The sequence below is a fragment of the Oncorhynchus clarkii genome, chromosome 10 (assembly GCF_045791955.1).
Source record: "Oncorhynchus clarkii lewisi isolate Uvic-CL-2024 chromosome 10, UVic_Ocla_1.0, whole genome shotgun sequence".
NCBI lineage: Eukaryota > Metazoa > Chordata > Actinopteri > Salmoniformes > Salmonidae > Oncorhynchus > Oncorhynchus clarkii.
The window spans coordinates 73,426,993-73,453,473 of NC_092156.1; the positions used below are offsets into that span (position 1 = coordinate 73,426,993).

The 26,481-nt window shown below is 47.3% G+C and overlaps 1 protein-coding gene across 3 annotated transcripts; it reads right to left on the reverse strand.

Annotated features, from left to right (window-relative positions):
• Window positions 1–1,450: 1,450 nt before the first annotated feature.
• On the reverse strand, window positions 1,451–22,903 carry LOC139419137 (nocturnin-like). Of its 3 annotated transcripts, none has more exons than XM_071169099.1 (4): window positions 22,808–22,903; window positions 4,999–5,301; window positions 4,500–4,831; window positions 1,451–4,232 (listed from the first exon to the last, which is right to left on the reverse strand). In XM_071169099.1, exons 2-4 carry the CDS (start codon window positions 5,291–5,293, stop codon window positions 3,711–3,713), a joined length of 1,149 nt encoding a protein of 382 aa, XP_071025200.1. In that variant the 5' UTR covers window positions 5,294–5,301; window positions 22,808–22,903; the 3' UTR covers window positions 1,451–3,710. The 3 variants fall into 3 exon arrangements, with proteins under 3 accessions (XP_071025200.1, XP_071025199.1, XP_071025198.1); XM_071169098.1 differs by lacking the exon at window positions 22,808–22,903 and adding an exon at window positions 12,678–12,838 and having other exon boundaries at window positions 3,672–4,232; XM_071169097.1 differs by lacking the exon at window positions 22,808–22,903 and adding an exon at window positions 12,663–12,827 and having other exon boundaries at window positions 3,672–4,232.
• Between the last annotated feature and the right edge of the window lie 3,578 nt (window positions 22,904–26,481).

Genomic DNA, 26,481 nt, shown 5'->3' on the forward strand with positions numbered 1-26,481 from the left:
TAATCAGAGTTCTAGGTTCCCCATCAGGAACATGTGTAGACGGAGTACAGAAGTTTAGTAGCTCCGGTAATCAGAGTTCTAGGTTCCCCATCAGGAACATGTGTAGACGTTTAGTAGCTCCGGTAATCAGAGTTCTAGGTTCCCCATCAGGAACATGTGTAGACGTTTAGTAGCTCCGGTAATCAGAGTTCTAGGTTCCCCATCAGGAACATGTGTAGACGGAGTACAGTAGCTCCGGTTCATTTAATCAGAGTTCTAGGTTCCCCATCAGGAACATGTGTAGACATTTAGTAGCTCCGGTAATCAGAGTTCTAGGTTCCCCATCAGGAACATGTGTAGACGTTTAGTAGCTCCGGTAATCAGAGTTCTAGGTTCCCCATCAGGAACATGTGTAGACGGAGTACAGAAGTTTAGTAGCTCCGGTAATCAGAGTTCTAGGTTCCCCATCAGGAACATGTGTAGACGTTTAGTAGCTCCGGTAATCAGAGTTCTAGGTTCCCCATCAGGAACATGTGTAGACGTTTAGTAGCTCCGTTATTCAGAGTTCTAGGTTCCCCATCAGGAACATGTGTAGACGTTTAGTAGCTCCGTTATTCAGAGTTCTAGGTTCCCCATCAGGAACATGTGTAGACGGAGTACAGAAGTTTAGTAGCTCCGTTATTCAGAGTTCTAGGTTCCCATCCCCATCAGGAACATGTGTAGACGTTTAGTAGCTCCGTTATTCAGAGTTCTAGGTTCCCATCCCCATAAGGAACATGTGTAGACTGAGTACAGAAATTTAGTAGCTCCGTTATTCAGAGTTCTAGGTTCCCCATCAGGAATATGTGTAGACGTTTAGTAGCTCCGGTAATCAGAGTTCTAGGTTCCCCATCAGGAACATGTGTAGACGTTTAGTAGCTCCGTTATTCAGAGTTCTAGGTTCCCCATCAGGAACATGTGTAGACGGAGTACAGAAGTTTAGTAGCTCCGTTATTCAGAGTTCTAGGTTCCCCATCAGGAACATGTGTAGACGTTTAGTAGCTCCGGTTCATTTAATCAGAGTTCTAGGTTCCATCCCCATAAGGAACATGTGTAGACTGAGTACAGAAGTTTAGTAGCTCCGGTTCATTTAATCAGAGTTCTAGGTTCCCCATCAGGAACATGTGTAGACGGAGTACAGAAGTTTAGTAGCTCCGGTTCATTTAATCCGAGTTCTAGGTTCCATCCCCATAAGGAACATGTGTAGACGTTTAGTAGCTCCGGTTCATTTAATCAGAGTTCTAGGTTCCATCCCCATACGGAACACACAGCAGACTTCTAGACTTCACTATGTTGTAGTTAATGTCCACATTTCACATGTTGGTGGTAACTGTAGTTCCACAGCTTACCACCAGGGGACATTGGATGGCATTTCAACTGGTGAGGTAGGAAGTGATTTATAATGTGTAGAACACCACACAGAGGCAGAAAAGAAGGGCAGATTATTTTATTGCACATAGGCTGACAGTTTGAATATAAACTACTGTATTGGGACTGATGCTCTGTAAATAACTGGGTCAGTTGGTAGTACGTGGCACCATGCCAGGGATATGGTTTAGTTTCCTACTGGGGCCATCCATACAATGTAGAGACACACTACTGGAAGTTTGTTTTGGATAAAATACATCTAGATCCTGTTTACATTACAAATTAAATGTACCGTGGTGGTACACTCACAGATTGTTACAGATTCATTTTAAAATGTAATACTTTTCATCAATCTACACCCACAATACCCCGTAATGACAAAGCAAAAACATTTCCATAAGTATACAGCCTCAAGTGTTCTTGAGTATGACGCTACAAGCTGGTCACAGCTGTATTTGGGAAGTTCCTTTCAAGCTCTGTCAGGTTGGATGGGGAGCGTCGCTGCACAGATATTTTCAGGTCTTTCCAAAGATGTCCGATCAGGTTCAAGTCCGGGCCCTGGCCGGACCACTCAAGGACAGAGACTTGTCCCGAAGCAACTCCTGCGTTGTCTTGGCTGTGTGCTTAGGATCGTTGTCGTGTTGGAAGGTGAACCTTCACCCCCCAGTCTGAGGTCCTGTGTGCTCTGGAGCAGGTTCATCAAGGATCAGTCTGTACTTTCTGTTAATCTTTGACTCCATCCTGACTAGTCTCCCAGTCCCTGCCACTGGGAAACATCCCCACAGCATGATGCTGCCACCACCATGCTTTACCATAGGGATGGTGTCAGGTTTCCTCCAGACATGGGACTTGGCATTCATGCCAAAGAGTTCAATCTTGGTTATCATGGTTAGAGTCCTTTAGGCAAACTGCAAACGGGCTGTCATGTGCTTTTTACTGAGGAGTGGCTTCCACCTGGTCACTCTACCATAAAGGCCTGATTGTTGGAGGGCTGCAGAGATGATTGTCCTTCTGGAAGGTTCTCCCATCTCCACAGAGGAACTCTGGAACTCTGTTAGAGTGACCATCAGGTTCTTGGTCACCTCCCTGACCAAGGCCCTTCTCCCCCGTTTGGTCGGGCGGCCAGTTCCGGGAAGAGTCTTGGTGGTTCCAAACTTCTTCCATTTCAGAATGATGGAGGCCACTGTGTTCTTGGGGAACTTCAATGCTGCAGAAATGTTTTGGTACCCTTTCCCAGATCTGAACCATGACACAATCCTGTCTCGGAGCTCTACGGACAATTCCATTGTCATGCACTGTCAACTGCGGGACCTTTATAAAGACAGGTGTGTGCCTTTCTAAATCATGTCCAATCAATTGAATTTACCACAGGTGGACTCCAATCAAGTTGTAGAAACATCTCAAGGATGATCAATGGAAACAGGATGCACCTGAGCTCAATTTCAAGGCCCATAGCAAAGTATTGCTATAAGTGATGTATTTATAAAAACCTGGTTTTGCTTTGTTCATTGTGGTGTATTGTGAAGATTGTGATGAAAAACATACATTTTAGAATAAGGCTGTAATGTAACAACATTTTGAAGAAAGTCAAGGTGTCTGAATACTTCCCAAAATGCACTGTAATACTTCAGAATATTTAGGCAAGTTAACTCCTAGTTAGCCGGCTAACCCCTTGATCCTGCTCTGTAGGATTACCCTCTTGAACTGAAGCAGCCCAGGACAATAGTAGCAGGTAGGGTGCAATCATCACAGTGTCAGAGGTACAACAACAGCACCTCTACTGTAGACAGGAACCATAGAGCCTAGTTTCAGCAGTCTGTCCAGTCCAATCATCACAGTGTCAGAGGTACAACAACAGCACCTCTACTGTAGACAGGAACCATAGAGCCTAGTTTCAGCAGTCTGTCCAGTCCAATCATCACAGTGTCAGAGGTACAACAACAGCACCTCTACTGTAGACAGGAACCATAGAGCCTAGTTTCAGCAGTCTGTCCAATCATCACAGTGTCAGAGGTACAACAACAGCACCTCTACTGTAGACAGGAACCATAGAGCCTAGTTTCAGCAGTCTGTCCAGTCCATTCCTCTCGGTCTCCTTCATTCAGAGTGTTTTAAATCGATAACATGACTTCTGAAAAGTAAGCTCACACCAAAAAAAAAGTAAGCTCACACCAAAAAGTAAGCTCACACCAAGCGGGTAGTCTCCTCCCTACTTCCCTCCTCCTGTTCTCCAGTCATCATACCCCAGAGAGATGGGTTCGGACAGTGGCGCTTCTATTCCCTCCATCCCTCAAATTGTCAATCAAGTGTCCATATGATCCTCTTCACTCCTCCTGCTTTTTAAAGCTGAAGTCACACACCAACGAGAGGTGATCGGAGGGGTAGTTGTACGACGGAAGCCTGTTGGGGCCAATCTGTTCCTCTGTAGGCATATCCAACACGGCGTCCACACTGAACGATTCTCTAGAGTACCAGATATAATCCAATGTGGTGCAACACTCTCCCGTCGGCCGGATCTTCCACGTGGTATAGGCCGGTTCCGAAAGCCCGTCCCGGCTTAACCGTTTATAGGCGGAGTCAAGGATCAACGGTGACGAGGCGAAACGATGGTAGACGTCCTCGGAAGGCACAGCGTTGAAGTCGCCGCAGACGAGGAGAGGGGTGTCTGTGCCTATGGGATCCGAAGGACCCCCCGGTGATTGGGTGAGGGTGGTGAGGTTCCGGAGAAGGTCGGAACCCTGGGCACTACGGAGACATTCCCAGCCGCTCCGGGCTTTGAGGTGCGTCACGGCAACACACAGCCGCCGGCCTGTCACCCTGCAACGCAGCGTCGTGACGACCGCCACCTGTAGGGAAGACAAATGCATTAAACAGTTAAGGGTTTACGTTCCAGTCTGTATTTTTTAACAATCTACACAAACAGTGGCTGTCCAGGAGGAGGGTTGACCTCTGACCTCTCTTGCCTGTTATAAAATAGGATCCTGTCGGAGTCCTTCATTCCTTGAGGTAATCGACGTGCTTGTAAATCAGAGTTTCCATCCTATTAGACGTTGTCAGACCAGTGATTTACTTCAAGGAAGGAAGGACAGTTCGACTGGCATAGTTTTACAGACCTGGTTGGTGGGTGTGAAAAGGGCACACAGCCGGACATTCACACTATCCACCAAGTCCAACCGGGCTTCATCGTAGAACAGAGCACATCCATCCGGACCGTTGTTGCCCTCCACATCCAAACACGGAGACCAGGGCTTGGGGCAGAAGTTGCCGCGGTAACCCAGGCTGGCCAGGATTGGCTGGAAGGTGTCGTAGTAGTGGTCGACTTCCTGTAGACACAGGATGTGAGGTCGGTAGGTGAGGATCTCTTCTAGGATGAGGTATTTACGCTCCGCCCAGTTCAGGGCTTCCAGGGGACAGTTGACGAAACTGTCCATGCCTTCACCTAGAGCTGGAGGGAGAGAGAATTCATTCGTCAGTCCATCCATCCATCTCACTGTCCTCGATGCCAATTAAAATGAGCAATAATATACCATTTAATAGCCCTGAATGAGATGAAACGTTCATGACTATTTTTTACTAAAGAAAGGCTACAATTAAAAAAAAAAAAACATTTACCTTGAGCCAGTATGTTCCACTGCATAACTCTGATGGTCCTCTGGGTGGCATCGTTGTCCACTTCCTCCCTGTCCACCTCTCCCTCCCCGGGGCAGATGAAGGCTCTGAGGAGGCGAGGAGGCCTGTCCCGTAGAGCCTCCTCACACTCCCTCAGCAGCTCCAGGGGGTGCCCCCCCGGGGGAGAGTGACACCCCTGTAAGGGGGAGGGGTGCTGGGCCAGCGGGGTGGTAGTGGTGCTGGTGCTGACTAGGGTCTGGGCCAGGGAGCTGTAGAGTCTACTGGCACCACTGCCCATTGGACAGACTGGAGAGAGACAGAGAGAGGGAGTAGGGAGATGAGTTACAACAATAACATGATCACATGATCTTTTACAGGACACTTTAAGTCCCAAACTATTTTAACCACAACTCTCAGTGATCCCCACAACATAGAACCACACAAAGGGCCAACAAGGGTAGCCCGAGGTTGATTCCATCCCAGAAATAGGTGTCAGTCTCTAGGGAGAAGTCCTGCGAACCCTGGGCCTCACTCCCTACGTGTCTGGTTCCTCACACTGTAACAGGGCCTAGTGTTGTACTGATCCATGTCTACTGAAGCTTTTCCCTACACACTGATCTTAGGTCAGTTTTCCCTCCAGCCCTTTATGGTTAAGGATTTCAGGAAGCTGATCCTAGATCTGTGCTTAAGGGTGACATTTATCCTCTCTCTCTCAATTCAGGGAGGATCTGACTAACCTTGGTCAATCAGGAGTAAGTTCAAAGGTGAGATTGGGGTTGTTGCCAGGTGAAGGGGTAAAGGTCACCTATTGACTCGTCATTTGACTTGGAACACAGAACATATTGACAACCAAGGGCCGTTTTGTTTTCGCCCCAGAAAGTTGTCTATGAAAAACACTATCTGAATAGGACATCTATGGGTGGACTATCGGAACGGTGTGTGTGTTTGCAAGGCGAATTGTGTGGTTCAGTTCATGTGTGGATACAGAAAGACTGCTTGTTAGCTGGTTCTGACTGCCACAGCTGGCTGATGTGCCTTACCTTGTCCTGGGACAACAGTAGCTCTGTGTGCTATGAGGGAGTGTGTGTGTCATCTCTGGTTTCAGACAGTCAGTGTATATGTGTGTTTCCTTCCTCCATAGTGTGTGTCTCCTTCCTCCATAGTGTGTGTCTCCTTCCTCCATAGTGTGTGTGTCTCCTTCCTCCATAGTGTGTGTGTCTCCTTCCTCCATAGTGTGTGTGTCTCCTTCCTCCATAGTGTGTGTCTCCTTCCTCCATAGTGTGTGTTTCCTTCCTCCATAGTGTGTGTGTCTCCTTCCTCCATAGTGTGTGTGTCTCCTTCCTCCATAGTGTGTGTGTCTCCTTCCTCCATAGTGTGTGTCTCCTTCCTCCATAGTGTGTTTCTTCCTTCCTCCATAGTGTGTGTCTCCTTCCTCCATAGTGTGTGTCTCCTTCCTCCATAGTGTGTGTGTCTCCTTCCTCCATAGTGTGTGTGTCTCCTTCCTCCATAGTGTGTGTCTCCTTCCTCCATAGTGTGTGTGTCTCCTTCCTCCATAGTGTGTGTCTCCTTCCTCCATAGTGTGTGTTTCCTTCCTCCATAGTGTGTGTGTCTCCTTCCTCCATAGTGTATGTGTCTCCTTCCTCCATAGTGTGTGTGTCTCCTTCCTCCATAGTGTGTGTCTCCTTCCTCCATAGTGTGTGTTTCCTTCCTCCATAGTGTGTGTTTCCTTCCTCCATAGTGTGTGTCTCCTTCCTCCATAGTGTGTGTCTCCTTCCTCCATAGTGTGTGTGTCTCCTTCCTCCATAGTGTGTGTCTCCTTCCTCCATAGTGTGTGTCTCCTTCCTCCATAGTGTGTGTGTCTCCTTCCTCCATAGTGTGTGTCTCCTTCCTCCATAGTGTGTCTCCTTCCTCCATAGTGTGTGTGTCTCCTTCCTCCATAGTGTGTGTGTCTCCTTCCTCCATAGTGTGTGTGTCTCCTTCCTCCATAGTGTGTGTGTCTCCTTCCTCCATAGTGTGTGTTTCCTTCCTCCATAGTGTGTGTGTCTCCTTCCTCCATAGTGTGTGTTTCCTTCCTCCATAGTGTGTGTCTCCTTCCTCCATAGTGTGTGTCTCCTTCCTCCATAGTGTGTGTCTCCTTCCTCCATAGTGTGTGTCTCCTTCCTCCATAGTGTGTGTCTCCTTCCTCCATAGTGTGTGTGTCTCCTTCCTCCATAGTGTGTGTGTCTCCTTCCTCCATAGTGTGTGTGTCTCCTTCCTCCATAGTGTGTGTCTCCTTCCTCCATAGTGTGTGTTTCCTTCCTCCATAGTGTGTGTGTCTCCTTCCTCCATAGTGTGTGTGTCTCCTTCCTCCATAGTGTGTGTGTCTCCTTCCTCCATAGTGTGTGTGTCTCCTTCCTCCATAGTGTGTGTGTCTCCTTCCTCCATAGTGTGTGTTTCCTTCCTCCATAGTGTGTGTTTCCTTCCTCCATAGTGTGTGTTTCCTTCCTCCATAGTGTGTGTCTCCTTCCTCCATAGTGTGTGTCTCCTTCCTCCATAGTGTGTGTGTCTCCTTCCTCCATAGTGTGTGTCTCCTTCCTCCATAGTGTGTGTGTCTCCTTCCTCCATAGTGTGTGTCTCCTTCCTCCATAGTGTGTGTGTCTCCTTCCTCCATAGTGTGTGTGTCTCCTTCCTCCATAGTGTGTGTGTCTCCTTCCTCCATAGTGTGTCTCCTTCCTCCATAGTGTGTGTTTCCTTCCTCCATAGTGTGTGTGTCTCCTTCCTCCATAGTGTGTGTGTCTCCTTCCTCCATAGTGTGTGTGTCTCCTTCCTCCATAGTGTGTGTTTCCTTCCTCCATAGTGTGTGTCTCCTTCCTCCATAGTGTGTGTCTCATCTCTGGTTTCAGACAGTCAGTGTATATGTGTCTCCTTCCTCCATAGTGTGTGTCTCCTTCCTCCATAGTGTGTGTCTCCTTCCTCCATAGTGTGTGTCTCCTTCCTCCATAGTGTGTGTCTCCTTCCTCCATAGTGTGTGTCTCCTTCCTCCATAGTGTGTGTGTCTCCTTCCTCCATAGTGTGTGTTTCCTTCCTCCATAGTGTGTGTCTCCTTCCTCCATAGTGTGTGTGTCTCATCTCTGGTTTCAGACAGTCAGTGTATTTGTGTGTTTCCTTCCTCCATAGTGTGTGTCTCCTTCCTCCATAGTGTGTGTGTTCCTTTGGCTCCGTCTCGCTCCACTTTCAGTCGGTGTGTGTGTGTGTGTGTGTACTATTTATTTCCCTGCTGTCAGTTTGTGTGCCAGTTCCTCTTTACTCTCAACTAGTCACATGCACCAGTGACCCTACAGCCCAGTTTGTAGTGACTGTGTGTGTGTGTGAGCACATGGACAACAGTATGCTGTGAGATAAACATGACTGTCAGCTGACTGTGTGTTCCTCTTCTTGCCCACTCTGGACACATGAACCAGTAAGGTTCAGTTTATAAAGGACTACATCTCCCAGCTCTTACATGAACCAGTAAGGCTCAGTTTATAAAGGACTACATCTCCCAGCTCTTACATGAACCAGTAAGGCTCAGTTTATAAAGGACTACATCTCCCAGCTCTCACATGAACCAGTAAGGCTCAGTTTATAAAGGACTACATATCCCGGTCTAATGGCAGCTTGTAGTTGGACTACATCTCCCAGCTCTGTCTAGTCTTCATTGTTTCTAAATTCTAGTTGAATCTCTGATGGCCTTCAGTTGAACTGGATTAGCCTCATCTAGTCCCCTGACATTAGTATCTCTCTACCTCAATACTGATCTAGGGTCAGTATGGCTATTAACCTCATGAAGGTAAAAGGTTATGTCAGGCGAAGGGTGATCTGATCCTAGATCTGTGGTTAATGGAAACTCCTGAGTATCTATGAATGGTGAATCAACCCATATAAAACGGGAAGGGTGATCTGATCCTAACTGGTGTTTCGGCTCCCAAGAGGAGCAGTTGTCTAAGGCACTGCATCTCAGTGCCAGAGGTGTCACTACAGACCCTGGTTTGATCCCGGGCTGTATCACAACCGGTGGTGATCGTGAGTCCCATAGGGCAGAGTACAATTGGCCCAGTGTCGTCCGGCTTAAGGGTGGGTTTGGCCGGGGTAGGCTGTCATTGTAAAATAAGAATTTGTTCTTCACTGACTTGCCAAGTTAAATACAGTTAAATACAAAAGAATGTATGAGTAAATCAAAACCTAAAACTATTAGGTAGGTTACTAAGCAACAAACAGACCTTTTGTTGACATTACCACTAAAACCTCATCTCTGTGCCAAGACCAACAGCCATCCAGAAACAGTCAGTGGTCAGCAGTTTAACTATCTGCTGTTTGTTCTATTGCTGACGATCTCATACTGGCCCATATGTCCTGAGGATCTCATACTGGCCCATAGGTCCTGAGGATCTCATACTGGCCCATAGGTCCTGAGGATCTCATACTGGCCCATAGGTCCTGAGGATCTCATACTGGCCCATAGGTCCTGAGGATCTCATACTGGCCCATATGTCCTGAGGATCTCATACTGGCCCATAGGTCCTGAGGATCTCATACTGGCCCATATGTCCTGAGGATCTCATACTGGCCCATAGGTCCTGAGGATCTCACACTGTCCCATAGGTCCTGAGGATCTCATACTGGTCCTGAGGATCTCATACTGGCCCATAGGTCCTGAGGATCTCATACTGGCCCATAGGTCCTGACGATCTCATACTGGCCCATATGTCCTGAGGATCTCATACTGGCCCATAGGTCCTGAGGATCTCATACTGGCCCATAGGTCCTGAGGATCTCATACTGGCCCATAGGTCCTGAGGATCTCATACTGGCCCATAGGTCCTGAGGATCTCATACTGGCCCATAGGTCCTGAGGATCTCATACTGGCCCATAGGTCCTGAGGATCTCATACTGGCCCATAGGTCCTGAGGATCTCATACTGGCCCATAGGTCCTGAGGATCTCATACTGGCCCATAGGTCCTGAGGATCTCATACTGGCCCATAGGTCCTGAGGATCTCATACTGGCCCATAGGTCCTGAGGATCTCATACTGGCCCATAGGTCCTGAGGATCTCATACTGGCCCATAGGTCCTGAGGATCTCATACTGGCCCATAGGTCCTGAGGATCTCATACTGGCCCATAGGTCCTGAGGATCTCATACTGGCCCATAGGTCCTGAGGATCTCATACTGGCCCATAGGTCCTGACGATCTCATACTGGCCCATAGGTCCTGAGGATCTCATACTGGCCCATAGGTCCTGAGGATCTCATACTGGCCCATAGGTCCTGAGGATCTCATACTGGCCCATAGGTCCTGAGGATCTCATACTGGCCCATAGGTCCTGAGGATCTCATACTGGCCCATAGGTCCTGAGGATCTCATACTGGCCCATAGGTCCTGAGGATCACATACTGGCCCATAGATCCTGAGGATCTCACACTGGCCCATAGGTCCTGAGGATCTCACACTGGCCCATAGGTCCTGAGGATCTCATACTGGCCCATAGGTCCTGAGGATCTCACACTGGCCCATAGGTCCTGAGGATCTCACACTGGCCCATAGGTCCTGAGGATCTCATACTGGCCCATAGGTCCTGAGGATCTCATACTGGTCCATAGGTCCTGAGGATCTCACACTGGCCCATATGTCCTGAGGATCTCATACTGGCCCATAGGTCCTGAGGATCTCATACTGGCCCATAGGTCCTGAGGATCTCACACTGGCCCATAGGTCCTGAGGATCTCACACTGGCCCATAGGTCCTGAGGATCTCATACTGGCCCATATGTCCTGAGGATCTCATACTGGCCCATATGTCCTGAGGATCTCATACTGGCCCATATGTCCTGAGGATCTTATACTGGCCCATAGGTCCTGACGATCACATACTGGCCCATATGTCCTGACGATCACATACTGACCCATATGTCCTGAGGATCTCATACTGGCCCATAGGTCCTGAGGATCTCATACTGGCCCATAGGTCCTGAGGATCTCATACTGGCCCATAGGTCCTGAGGATCTCGTACTGGCCCATAGGTCCTGAGGATCTCGTACTGGCCCATAGGTCCTGAGGATCTCGTACTGGCCCATATGTCCTGAGGATCCCATAGGTCCTGAGGATCTCATACTGGCCCATAGGTCCTGAGGATCTCATACTGGCCCATAGGTCCTGAGGATCTCATACTGGCCCATAGGTCCTGAGGATCTCATACTGGCCCATAGGTCCTGAGGATCTCCTGGCCCATAGGTCCTGAGGATCTCATACTGGCCCATAGGTCCTGACACACTGGCCCATAGGTCCTGAGGATCTCACACTGGCCCATAGGTCCTGAGGATCACATACTGGCCCATAGGTCCTGAGGATCACATACTGGCCCATAGGTCCTGAGGATCTCTCACTGGCCCATAGGTCCTGAGGATCTCACACTGGCCCATATGTCCTGAGGATCTCACACTGGCCCATAGGTCCTGAGGATCTCACACTGGCCCATAGGTCCTGAGGATCTCACACTGGCCCATAGGTCCTGAGGATCTCACACTGGCCCATAGGTCCTGACGATCTCATACTGGCCCATATGTCCTGAGGATCTCACACTGGCCCATTGGTCCTGAGGATCTCATACTGGCCCATATGTCCTGAGGATCTCATAGTGGCCAATATGTCCTGAGGACACACCACATGTCCCTATCTGTTGCTCTGAGACCAGGACATGGCTGTTTACCAGGGTGTGATGAGCAGGTGCATGGTTTGAACCAGAACTATGGTAACCAGGTCAGACACAGTGATGGGATAAAGGTTTTGCTCTTAAACAAATAGTGCACGTCGGTCTACATGTTCAGTGTGTCGGTCGCTGACAAATTAACCACATGCATCATATGGATATTTATCAACAGGATCCCTAGTCTCCGACCCCTAGTCTCCGACCCCCAGTCTCCGACCCCTAGTCTCCGACCCCTTATCTAAACAGATCTGAATCACTACTGCACCTCATTCTGAACGAAGTCCCTCCATCTAAATGAATGGCAGCTCTGAAGACTCATCACAGAAAGACAACAGAGTTTACATACAGAGAGATGTCGCTAGCATCCCAGTCCCTTTGCTTCACCTTAACAGTGACCAAGACAACTGTGTGCTTCTTAACCAACATAAACACCTCTAGGGGCCCTAGCAAAGTCTGACCTTATTGGGTGAAATAGAACACCCCTCCCCCAAACAACTCCGCTCTCAACCAAACAAGGATCCGACTACAACTGAAGAAAACATCACACTACCCGTTCTACCCAAAACATGAGGATATCCACAACAATATGAAGGAGAATTCATCTATTACATGACAACATCCAGGCGCTCAATCCGTTCAATAAACACCAGTGGTACTTGTAGTGTGCTGGTGTTTCCCCTTTTAATTCACTGTCAGATAATCCCCATCAGCAACAAGTCACCTCCGACGTAAGAGAGCCTTTCCCATTACAACGACCAATATAAACCTGCTAACACAAGACTTTAATAAACACCAGTGGTACTTGTAGTGTGCTGGTGTTTCCCCTTTTAATTCACTGTCAGATAATCCCCATCTGCAACAAGTCACCTCCGACGTAAGAGAGCCTTTCCCATTACAACGACCAATATAAACCTGCTAACACAAGACTTTAATAAACATACCACAGTCATGCTCACCCATAGTTTCCATCAGTCTCTTCCTTCCGTGTGTATCTGACTGACAGTCTTGAGAAAGAACCGTCAGTAAAATGTTGCTCAACGTTTGATAAACACTTGGTGTCTCGTCTCTCGTCGAGTGTGTGAGAGACGTACTCAGTGTGTTTCTGAGTGAGCTCAATGTTCACTACACCTTATAACCCAGAGGGAGGGAAGGAGGGAGGGCGGGAGGGAGGGAGAACAGAAAGAGGGAAGGGAGGGAGGGAGGGAAGGGGAGAGAGAGAGAGATTAGGAGGGAGGGCAGCAGTCCATATGAGGCGTCACCACAGATCATGTGCTTGGGGACAGGATATAAAGCTACACAATCTCAACCGCTGATTCACACACAGACACATAGGAGGGTTATTTCACCACACACAGGGTTTGTGGTTTGGTTCATGATAATAGAGTTAGTGGAATCAATGCCAGTCCTTAGCCAACAGCCACTTCAGCGTCACACACAGTTCCTCAATACGTCCAGAGACAGAACGGTGACATGAGATGTCCACAGACCCGTTGTATCTGCTCATGTTCCTGACCACAGATGACGTAGGAAAAACACATTTATTCAAGAATTTCCTACATTTAATTTTTCCACTTCATATTGTGTAACTGTCCTCTCCTCTCCTATTGTGTCTAACTGTCCTCTCCTCTCCTATTGTGTCTAACTGTCCTCTCCTCTCCTATCGTGTCTAACTGTCCTCTCCTCTCCTATCGTGTCTAACTGTCCTCTCCTCTCCTATCGTGTCTAACTGTCCTCTCCTCTCCTATCGTGTCTAACTGTCCTCTCCTCTCCTATCGTGTCTAACTGTCCTCTCCTCTCCTATCGTGTCTAACTGTCCTCTCCTCTCCTATCGTGTCTAACTGTCCTCTCCTATCATGTCTAACTGTCCTCTCCTATCATGTCTAACTGTCCTATCCTCTCCTATCCTCTCCTATCATGTCTAACTGTCCTCTCCTCTCCTATCATGTCTAACTGTCCTCTCCTATCATGTCGAACTGTCCTCTCCTCTCTTATCATGTCTAACTGTCCTATCCTCTCGGTCTCCCTATCTTGAGGGAGGATGGGGAGTAAGTCTCACGGATTCCCCTAATCTTTGTCGGCTGGGTAGCAGGACTTTCATGCCCGTACGGGAGTTGTAGCGATGAGACAACATAGTAGCTACTAAACAATTGGATACCACGAAAATGGGGAGAAAAATATATATATTTTTAAATGAAATGAAACAGATGGAGGCCCAGCTAAAATAGTCAATAAAGTTTATTCACGAGATGTCATATCTTATCGGAGAGAAGGGCAGAGACAGAGACAGAGACAGACAGACAAGGGCATATCAGAGCAGTAGACAGACAGGCAGACAGAGAGAGAAGGGCATATCAGAGCAGTAGACAGACAGAGAAGGGCAGATCAGAGCAGACAGACTGTGTGAGAAGGGTAGATCAGAGCAGACAGACTGTGTGAGAAGGGTAGATCAGAGCAGACAGACTGTGTGAGAAGGGTACATCAGAGCAGACAGACTGTGTGAGAAGGGTAGATCAGAGCAGACAGACTGTGTGAGAAGGGTACATCAGAGCAGACAGACTGTGTGAGAAGGGTAGATCAGAGCAGACAGACTGTGTGAGAAGGGTACATCAGAGCAGACAGACTGTGTGAGAAGGGTAGATCAGAGCAGACAGACTGTGTGAGAAGGGTAGATCAGAGCAGACAGACTGTGTGAGAAGGGTAGATCAGAGCAGACAGACGGTGTGAGAAGGGCACATCAGAGAAGCAGAGGGGATGGAACACACAGTACACTGCCAGGGTGGAAATGTCAATGTGTCACGCACGGATAAAGTGACACTGTCTGAGTGAACATCTCTCTGAGACGGTGTGTGTACTGTGTGTACTGTGTGTGTGTGAGAGAGAGTACATACCTGTGTGTCCTTCACTCAAATGCCAGACAACTTTCCACTGGCTTACCTGCTCATGTCATTTCTATACCACTTGGCCCTAATATTAGAAATTAATAGACCAATTAACTCATATATATATATATATATATATATATATATATATATATATATATATATATATATATATATATATATATATATATATATACACACACACACACACACAAAGTCAGAAGTTTACATACACCTTAGCCAAATACATTTAAACTCAGTTTTTCCACAATTCCTGACATTTAATCCTGTAAAAATCCCCTGTTTTAGGTCAGTTAGGATCACCACTTTATTTTAAGAATGTGAAATGTCAGAATAATAGTAGAGAGAATTATTTATTTCAGTTTGTATTTCTTTCATCACATTCCCAGTGGGTCAGAAGTTTACATACACTCAATTAGTATTTGGTAGCATTGCCTTTAAATTGTTTAACTTGGGTCAAACGTTTTGGGTAGGCTTCCACAAGCTTCCCACAATAAGTTGGGTGAATTTTGGCCCATTCCTCCTGACAAAGCTAGTGTAACTGAGTCAGGTTTGTAGGCCTCCTTGCTCGCACACGCTTTTTCCATTCTGCCCACATATTTTTGATAGGATTGAGGTCAGGGCTTTGTGATGGTCAATCCAATACATTGACTTTGATGTCCTTAATTAAGCCATTTTGCCACAACTTTGGAAGTATGCTTGGGGTCATTGTCCATTTGGAAGACCCATTTGCGACCAAGCTTTAACTTCCTGACTGATGTCTTGAGATGTTGCTTCAATATATCCACATAATTTTCCTACCTCATGATGCCAACTATTTTGTGAGGTGCACCAGTCCCTCCTGCAGCAGCACCCCCACAACATGATGCTGCCACCCCCACAACATGATGCTGCCACCCCGTGCTTCACGGTTGGGATGGTTTTCTTCAGCTTGCAAGAATCCCCCTTTTTCCTCTAGATATAACTAGACCCATCTAACTAGACTACACCCATCTATACAACTAGGCCCTAGATATAGACTACACCCATCTTTACCACTAGACTACACCACTAGACCCATCTATACCACTAGGACCTAGATATAACTAGACCCATCTAACTAGACTACACCCATCTATACCACTAGACTAGACCCATCTATACAACTAGGACCTAGATATAGATAGACTACACCCATCTATACCACTAGGCCCTAGATATAGCTAGACTACACCCATCTATACAACTAGACTACACCACTAGACCCATCTAACTAGACTACACCCATCTATACCACTAGACTACACCCATCTATACAACTAGGACCTAGATATAACTAGACTACACCCATCTATACCACTATACATATCTAACTAGACTACACCCATCTATACAACTAGACTACACCCATCTATACAACTAGGACCTAGATATAACTAGACTACACCCATCTATACCACTATACATATCTAACTAGACTACACCCATCTATACCACTAGACTAGACCCATCTATACAACTAGGACCTAGATATAACTAGACTACACCCATCTATACCACTAGACTACACCACTAGACCTATCTAACTAGACTACACTCATCTATACAACTAGGACCTAGATATAACTAGACTACACCCATCTATACCACTAGACCCTAGATATAACTAGACTACACCACTAGACCCTAGATATAACTAGACTACACCCATCTATACAACTAGGCCCTAGATATAACTAGACTACACTTCTAGACCCTAGATATAACTAGACTAGACCCATCTATACCACTAGACCCTAGATATAACTAGACTACACCACTAGACCCTAGATACAACTAGACTACACCCATCTATACCACTAGACTAGACCCATCTATACCACTAGGCCCTAGATATAAATACACCCATCTATACCACTAGGCCCTAGATATAAATACACCCATCTATACCACTAGACCCTAGATACAACTAGACTACACCCATCTATACCACTAGACTAGACCCATCTATACCACTAGGCCCTAGATATAAATACACCCATCTATACCACTAGGCCCTAGATATAGCTAAACTAGACTCATCTATACCACTATGCCCTGAGTGATGATGGTCAATCCAATACATTGACAATACATTGACTTTGATGTCCTTAATTAAGCCATTTTGCCACTAGGCCCTAGATATAAATACACCCATCTATACCACTAGGCCCTAGATATAGCTAGACTAGACCCATCTATACCACTAGGCCCTAGATATAACTAGACTACACCACTAGACCCATCTATGCCACTAGACTAGACCCATCTATACCACTAGACCCTAGATATAGCTAGACTAGACCCTTAGGACCAAACATTGGCTGGCTATATAAATGATGGTTAACACTGATACTGCTTGACTGCCCACACAGAACTCAATGCTTTTTGTAATGACACGTGATGTGAGAGATACTCAACAGTTCCCAAAGCCACTCTACCATCATACAACCTCGAGGTCGTACCAGGTCCGTCCATCTCACACCAGGTCTCATACCTACAGAGAACGGGATGTCATTTGAAGAAGGATGTCTTAGCTGTTCCATCCATTGTCTACAAAACATTCCGGCTACGCTGTAGAATTCCAGAATAGAACACCGCTGGGAATGTCTTCTAAAATCAAACACACACCACCATTCTACAATACAGGTTTCCAAAACATAACCTCTACAGATGTTTTTAAACACAGCTAATCCTCTACTATATTACACAACAGCTGCCTCAGATACACAGACATGGTGTGCCATCGACTAGTTCTGGTTAAACAGGCAGGCTTGAACATGCCTGGTACTAACTGGAAGGGAACCATATGTCCTGATTACTCAACTGTTACATATCCCTCGATAAAAGGACCAGAGCCAACAGGAGGCTGGGTGTCAACCCAGTAACCCAGCTAGCAGGTCTCTACTGGAGCACGGTGGGGGACGGGTCCAGTAACCCAGCTAGCAGGTCTCTACTGGAGCACGGTGAGGGACGGGCCCAGTAACCCAGCTACCAGGTCTCTACTGGAGCACGGTGAGGGACGGGCCCAGTAACCCAGATAGCAGGTCTCTACTGGGATGGGTATAGTTGTGACATTCAAATGGTTTTAATGGTCTCCAAAACCGTCAATTGTAACCTCTGGTCTCGTTGTTCTACAAAAGGGCCAGATCAGCCCCCTACAGCGTTTCCACTGGGTGATCTCGACATCTACCAGATCAGCCCCCTACAGCATTTCCACTGGGTGATCTAGACATCTACCAGATCAGCCTCCTACAGCGTTTCCACTGGGTGATCTAGACATCTACCAGATCAGCCTCCTACAGCGTTTCCACTGGGTGATCTCGACATCTACCCGATCAGCCTCCTACAGCGTTTCCACTGGGTGATCTAGACATCTACCAGGTCAGCCTCCTACAGCGTTTCCACTGGGTGATCTAGACATCTACCAGGTCAGCCTCCTACAGCATTTCCACTGGGTGATCTAGACATCTACCAGATCAGCCTCCTACAGCGTTTCCACTGGGTGATCTAGACATCTACCAGATCAGCCTCCTACAGCGTTTCCACTGGGTGATCTCGACATCTACCCGATCAGCCTCCTACAGCGTTTCCACTGGGTGATCTAGACATCTACCAGGTCAGCCTCCTACAGCGTTTCCACTGGGTGATCTAGACATCTACCAGGTCAGCCTCCTACAGCGTTTCCACTGGGTGATCTAGACATCTACCAGATCAGCCTCCTACAGCGTTTCCACTGGGTGATCTAGACATCTACCAGGTCAGCCTCCTACAGCGTTTCCACTGGGTGATCTAGACATCTACCAGGTCAGCCTCCTACAGCGTTTCCACTGGGTGATCTAGACATCTACCAGGTCAGCCTCCTACAGCGTTTCCACTGGGTGATCTAGACATCTACCAGGTCAGCCTCCTACAGCGTTTCCACTGGGTGATCTAGACATCTACCAGATCAGCCTCCTACAGCGTTTCCACTGGGTGATCTAGACATCTACCAGGTCAGCCTCCTACAGCGTTTCCACTGGGTGATCTAGACATCTACCAGATCAGCCTCCTACAGCGTTTCCACTGGGTGATCTCGACATCTACCAGATCAGCCTCCTACAGCGTTTCCACTGGGTGATCTAGACATCTACCAGGTCAGCCTCCTACAGCGTTTCCACTGGGTGATCTAGACATCTACCAGGTCAGCCTCCTACAGCGTTTCCACTGGGTGATCTAGACATCTACCAGATCAGCCCCCTACAGCATTTCCACTGGGTGATCTAGACATCTACCAGATCAGCCTCCTACAGCGTTTCCACTGGGTGATCTCGACATCTACCAGATCAGCCTCCTACAGCGTTTCCACTGGGTGATCTAGACATCTACCCGATCAGCCTCCTACAGCGTTTCCACTGGGTGATCTAGACATCTACCCGATCAGCCTCCTACAGCGTTTCCACTGGGTGATCTAGACATCTACCCGATCAGCCTCCTACAGCGTTTCCACTGGGTGATCTAGACATCTACCCGATCAGCCTTCTACAGCGTTTCCACTGGGTGATCTCGACATCTACCAGATCAGCCTCCTACAGCGTTTCCTCTGGGTGATCTAGACATCTACCAGATCAGCCTCCTACAGCGTTTCCACTGGGTGATCTAGACATCTACTAGATCAGCCTCCTACAGCATTTCCACTGGGTGATCTAGACATCTACCCGATCAGCCTCCTACAGCGTTTCCACTGGGTGATCTAGACATCTACCCGATCAGCCTCCTACAGCGTTTCCACTGGGTGATCTAGACATCTACCCGATCAGCCTCCTACAGCGTTTCCACTGGGTGATCTAGACATCTACTAGATCATGGAAGGGATTTGCTCGTGGCTAAAATGATTAAGTAAGTAAGTTAGGTCGGCCACACCATAAAGGGGCAGAGCCTACAACAGTGTTGCCACTAATGGGTTCCATCTATCCATCTCTAGAAAACTAAATTAAACGTGGTGGTTTCCCGGACACGGATAAAGCCTAGTCCTGGACTAAAAAGCACTTTCAATTGGGATTCTCTAATGAGCTTGCTTTTTAATCCAACGCCTAACCCCTATCCAGGAAACCACCCCCAAGGGTTTTGTCAGAGTTCTGCCATGAACAGACACAGGTCTGAAAGAGTCTGGTACCAACACGCAGGCCTACACGTCTTAGGAAAGTGTAGGAGCACGGTGACGGAAGGTGTAGGGCAACAAGTTTGTTGAAGGCCCCAGTGCAGTTTGTCAAAGGCCCCAGTGCAGTTTGTCAAAGGCCCCAGTGCAGTTTGTCAAAGGCCCCAGTGCAGTTTGTCAAAGGCCCCAGTGCAGTTTGTCAAAGGCCCCAGTGCAGTTTGTCAAAGGCCCCAGTGCAGTTTGTCAAAGGCCCAGTGCAGTTTGTCAAAGGCCCAGTGCAGTTTGTCAAAGGCCCCAGTGCAGTTTGTCAAAGGCCCAGTGCAGTTTGTCAAAGGCCCAGTGCAGTTTGTCAAAGACCCCAGTGCAGTTTGTTAAAGGCCCCAGTGCAGTTTGTCAAAGGCCCAGTGCAGTTTGTCAAAGGCCCAGTGCAGTTTGTCAAAGGCCCAGTGCAGTTTGTCAAAGGCCCAGTGCAGTTTGTCAAAGGCCCAGTGCAGTTTGTCAAAGGCCCAGTGCAGTTTGTCAAAGGCCCAGTGCAGTTTGTCAAAGGCCCAGTGCAGTTTGTCAAAGGCCCAGTGCAGTTTGTCAAAGGCCCAGTGCAGTTTGTCAAAGGCCCAGTGCAGTTTGTCAAAGGCCCAGTGCAGTTTGTCAAAGGCCCAGTGCAGTTTGTCAAAGGCCCCAGTGCAGTTTGTCAAAGGCCCCAGTGCAGTTTGTCAAAGGCCCAGTGCAGTTTGTCAAAGGCCCCAGTGCAGTTTGTCAAAGGCCCAGTGCAGTTTGTCAAAGGCCCCAGTGCAGTTTGTCAAAGGCCCCAGTGCAGTTTGTCGAAGGCCCCAGTGCAGTTTGTCAAAGGCCCCAGTGCAGTTTGTCAAAGGCCCCAGTGCAGTTTGCTAAAGGCCCCAGTGCAGTTTGTTAAAGGCCCCAGTGCAGTTTGTCAAAGACCCCAGTGCAGTTTGTTAAAGGCCCAGTGCAGTTTGTCAAAGGCCCCAGTGCAGTTTGTCAAAGGCCCCAGTGCAGTTTGTCAAAGGCCCCAGTGCAGTTTGTCAAAGGCCCCAGTGCAGTTTGTCAAAGGCCCCAGTGCAGTTTGTCAAAGGCCCCAGTGCAGTTTGTCAAAGGCCCCAGTGCAGTTTGTCAAAGGCCCCAGTGCAGTTTGTCAAAGGCCCCAGTGCAGTTTGTTAAAGGCCCCAGTGCAGTTTGTTAAAGGCCCCAGTGCAGTTTGCTAAAGGCCCCAGTGCAGTTTGCTAAAGGCCCCAGTGCAGTTTGTCAAAGGCCCCAGTGCAGTTTGCTAAAGGCCCCAGTGCAGTTTGTCAAAGGCCCCAGTGCAGTTTGTCAAAGGCCCCAGTGCAGTTTGTTAAAGGCCCAGTGCAGTTTGTCAAAGGCCCAGTGCAGTTTGTCAAAGGCCCCAGTGCAGTTTGTCAAAGGCCCAGTGCAGTTTGTCAAAGGCCCAGTGCAGTTTGTCAAAGGCCCAGTGCAGTTTGTTGAAGGCCCCAGTGCAGTTTGAAGCTAGGGGGCACTATTTTTATTTTTGGAAAAATAACGTTCCCAAAGTAAACGGCCTATTTCTCTTGACCAGATGCTAGAATATGAATATGAGCATGAACGACCACATTGCGTAAGTGGATAGGTGGGGGCTCTCAGAGTGAGTTGTGCGCAAAAGAGAAAGGCGGCCATTGTTCCTCCCGGTCCTAGTGAAAAGCCAACTGTCCCGGTTGATATATTATCAAATAAATATTTGAAAAACACCCTGAGGATTGATTATAAAAAAACGTTTGACATGTTTCTGTGGACATTATGGATATAATTTGGAATTTTTGTCTGCGTTGTCGAGACCGCTCTTTCCGGTGGATTCCTGGTCATAACGCACCAAACTAACGGAGGTATTTGGATTTAAAAAACATCTTTATGGAACAAAAGGAACATTTGTTGTCTAACTGAGAGTCTCGTGAGTGAAAACATCCGAAGATCAAAGGTAAACGATTCATTTGATTGCTATTCTGATTTTCGTGACCAAGTTACCTGATGCTAAGTGTACTTATTGTTTTGTCGAGTGATCGATAAACTTACACAAACGCTTGGATTGCTTTCGCTGTAAAGCATAATTTCAAGATCTGAGACGACAGGGTGATTAACAAAAGGCTAAGCTGTGTTTTCCTATATTACACTTGTGATTTCATGAATATTTTCTAGTAATATTATTTGACTGTGGCGCTATGCTATTCAGCGTTGCTGATGACAATTATCCCGAATCCGGGATGGGTGGTTCAGAGGTTAATCCAATTGAGAATCTGTGGTATGACTTAAAGATTGTTGTACACGAGCGGAACCCATCCAACTTGAAGGAGCTGGAGCAGTTTTGCCTTGAAGAATGGACAGAAATCCCAGTGGCTAAATGTGCCAAGCTTATAGAGACATACCCCAAGAGACTTGCAGCTGTAATTGCTATAAAAGGAGGGGGGGGGGGGGGGGGGGGGGGTGCATGCTCCAGTTCAGTTTTTGTCTTATTTCTTTCACAAAAAATATTTTGCATCTTCAAAGTGATTTACAACCCTCCCCCAAAATCTATTTTAATTCCAGGTTATCAAACAACAATCTTACCCACAAGCCAGAGAGAGAGAAGAGCGAAGAGAGAAGAGCGAAAGAGAGAAAGAGAGAAAGAGAGAGAGAGAGAGAGAAAAACAGTTTGCTTGAGAGTAGGGTGTTATTACAGAACTGTTCCAGAGCCATGAAAAAGATCGAGAAAATGAAAGAGAGTTGAGCAACGGACCAACAGTAGAAGAGGTTCAGCTTCAAAAACATGGTTAGAATCCTGGTTGACAGACTACTGTTGAAACGTTCTATAAAACACGGTTAGAATCCTGGTAGACAGGCTACTGTTGAAACGTTCTATAAAACATGGTTAGAATCCTGGTAGACAGGCTACTGTTGAAACGTTCTATAAAACATGGTTAGAATCCTGGTAGACAGGCTACTGTTGAAACGTTCTATAAAACATGGTTAGAATCCTGGTTGACAGGCTACTGTTGAAACGTTAACTTACCAGACTGGAGCTATCGTATCCTCAGCAGATTCACTGTGTGTGCGTTTCTTACTCCTGCGTGTCCAGTATGTGTGTGTGACCGTGTGGAGAAGCGTGGTAGCGCTGTGCTTTTCAACAGCTGCACTACAAGGTCATTGGAATGAGTCAGTGTGAAAACATGGGTTCTACTGTCACCTACTGGTGAACTGGAGAAACAGCAGCTATGTAGTAAATGACGTCCAGGTATGTTGGCGCAGGGCCAGAGCAAAAGCCTCCACACGCAAAGGTGAGATAGAGAACCAGGGGTAGGTAGCCTTTTCAAATCAGAGGCTGTGCTGGATGGATGTCTGCTGTTTCTCCTTCTCTAACATACCTGACCCAAATCTATGAACCCAGCTCCTGGTGTTAGAGTAGGGCTGGAGCAAAAGCCTGCAGTTGCCGTGTGAAAGGCGGAGGAGAGCCTTTGAAGTAATGCAAGCTCTCTGGGGGTTAAATGATTGGAATGACGTTTGGAATTTGTGGAACAAACATGCACATTCCCAATTTGCATAAATGTTGGCATTTATGTATATATAATATTCTTATAGTTTAAACGAGATTACCCCTGATACAATACCACTGGACATGAATCATAACTTTGTTGCATTTTCTAATGATGCTTTTAGAGTAGTGTCAGTCCAAAGAAATGTTACCAGCTTCGCTTATCAACAACAGCACAATTAACTATATTGTAGTGACTTGAACCCAACACTTAACGACCTTGTCAAGAGGTTTGGACCTCTTTGTGTAACGGGTTTTGATTTGACCCGATTTCGAGTCCCAATCGGGGCCACCCCCCGAATTTGCTAGGATATCTAAGTTACATCTTTACAAGATGCCCATCTTTAAATCAGTAAGAGAACATTTCAAACTTTAGCATTAAGTCTTGGATCGATAAGAGTTGAGACACCATTTATCTGACTCGTTGAGTGATTGTGCTGTAACATTGTTACTAAACCAACTCACCGTTTCCGGAACCTGCGAAGCGTTCCTGCCGTTTATTGTTAAGATTATCGATGTATGTCTCCGAATAATAAGGAGAACCGGCCCGTGAATTCAGCAACCCCGGGTTCATCACGAGCATGCCGTGGTTGGACGCACAGAAAGCCGGTAACTCTTTAGGCAGCGTCAGTAGACTACTTGACAGTCGTGACGCCGCAAGACTTTGATGATACATGGCGTTTGCAGGTGGTGGTTCCGTCTCTTTTTCACCGGGGCATTGCCCACCTTTGGGGTAATCACTGTTTATCTCCCTGTGTGCGTGCATGTCGCGGATCGGATTACCGGTTAAAAGATATTCAAAAACGATGTTAACTTCTCTTTAGTAGTCTTGAGCCCTATGAGATTGGGCAAAAGGCGACACCTAATGTCTCCAGCTTCAGAAAAAGGACACTTCCCGTCACTCTTTCGTAACTAGGGACTCCGCTTCTCCTTTCATAATAACAGCAAGGCCTGCCAAGCAGGTTTGGGTGTCACTTAGTACAGAGGTTCTGTAACCACTTCTGATTCTGAAAGAAAAAACTATTCTGAAAGTAGCATTACTCTCTTTACACTGGCAACCATATACAACGCATATCGTGGTACTTGTGAAAAGTCAAGGAATAGAATTACATTTTAAAATCCCTAAAAAATAAATACTGCATGGGTCTTAGTTTAATTTGCTTCCGCCTTGATCACACCGACAGTGTTAGGCATTTTTAGTACACCGTAAGTACCTTCGTGTCCAATGGAACGTTGCGTTTGCCCTGCAGTGCGTTCTTTGTTGCGCGCACGGTGACGTATGCGTGAAACTGTATGCGTTGACGGCTTGACAGAAATGGTAGCAGAAGGTGAATGTTGAACTTTTGTTGCGCACACATCCAGATGATGCTTCGTACTATTTTGCGCTCAGTGTGATCAAGGCGTTAGTCCTCTATCGCAGGGTTTCTGAACTCGGTCCTTGGGTCCCCTCCTTGGTGCTCGTTTTGGGGGTTTTCCCCAGCAATACACAACTGATTCGAATAACCAACTCATCATCAAGCTTTAATCATTTGAATCAGCTGTGTAGTGCTGGGGAAAAAACTGAACGTGCACCCAGGGGGGAAACCCTACTCTATTGGGTACACAGCCTCCTCTCCCTAGTTTACTACCTCTAGCTGTGTGTTTCATCACCCTTGTGCTCCAATACAGCCTCCTCTCCCTAGTTTACTACCTCTAGCTGTGTGTTTCATCACCCTTGTGCTCCAATACAGCCTCCTCTCCTTAGTTTACTACCTCTAGCTGTGTGTTTCATCACCCTTGTGCTCCAATACAGCCTCCTCTCCCTAGTTTACTACCTCTAGCTGTGTGTTTCATCACCCTTGTGCTCCAATACAGCCTCCTCTCCCTAGTTTACTACCTCTAGCTGTGTGTTTAATCACCCTTGTGCTCCAATACAGCCTCCTCTCCCTAGTTTACTACCTCTAGCTGTGTGTTTCATCACCCTTGTGCTCCAATACAGCCTCCTCTCCCTAGTTTACTACCTCTAGCTGTGTGTTTCATCACCCTTGTGCTCCAATACAGCCTCCTCTCCCTAGTTTACTACCTCTGGCTGTGTGTTTCATCAACCTTGTGCTCCAATACAGCCTCCTCTCCCTAGTTTACTACCTCTAGCTGTGTGTTTCATCACCCTTGTGCTCCAATACAGCCTCCTCTCCCTAGTTTACTACCTCTAGCTGTGTGTTTCATCACCCTTGTGCTCCAATACAGCCTCCTCTCCCTAGTTTACTACCTCTAGCTGTGTGTTTCATCACCCTTGTGCTCCAATACAGCCTCCTCTCCCTAGTTTACTACCTCTAGCTGTGTGTTTCATCACCCTTGTGCTCCAATACAGCCTCCTCTCCCTAGTTTACTACCTCCAGCTGTGTGTTTCATCACCCTTGTGCTCCAACACAGCCTCCTCTCCCTAGTTTACTACCTCTAGCTGTGTGTTTAATCACCCTTGTGCTCCAACACAGCCTCCTCTCCCTAGTTTACTACCTCTGGCTGTGTGTTTAATCACCCTTGTGCTCCAACACAGCCTCCTCTCCCTCTGGTTTACTACCTATAGCTGTGTGTTTAATCACCCTTGTGCTCCAACACAGCCTCCTCTCCCTAGTTTACTACCTCTAGCTGTGTGTTTAATCACCCTTGTGCTCCAACACAGCCTCCTCTCCCTAGTTTACTACCTCTAGCTGTGTGTTTAATCACCCTTGTGCTCCAACACATCCTCCTCTCCCTCTGGTTTACTACCTCTAGCTGCATGTTTAATCACCCTTGTGCTCCAACACAGCCTCCTCTCCCTCTGGTTAACTACCTCTAGCTGTATGTTTCATCACACTTGTGCTCCAACACATCCTCCTCTCCCTCTGGTTTACTACCTCTAGCTGCATGTTTAATCACCCTTGTGCTCCAACACAGCCTCCTCTCCCTCTGGTTAACTACCTCTAGCTGTATGTTTCATCACACTTGTGCTCCAACACAGCCTCCTCTCCCTCTGGTTTACTACCTGTATGTTTCATCACCCTCGTGCTCAAACACAGCCTCCTCTCCCTCTGGTTAACTACCTCTAGCTGCATGTTTCATCACCCTCGTGCTCCAACACAGCCTCCTCTCCCTCTGGTTAACTACTTCTAGCTGTGTGTTTCATCACCCTTGTG

Bases quoted from the DNA above. Each gene is read 5' to 3' on its own strand.
- LOC139419137 (XM_071169097.1), bottom strand. From the start codon at position 12,690: ATGGAAACTATGGGTGAGCATGACTGTG. The intron at 4,832-4,998 runs GTAAATGTTTTT...CTCTCCCTCCAG, and splicing joins GTGGAACATACTGGCTCAAG to CTCTAGGTGAAGGCATGGAC. The intron at 4,233-4,499 runs GTCTGTAAAACT...TCTTCCCTACAG, and splicing joins TTTTCACACCCACCAACCAG to GTGGCGGTCGTCACGACGCT.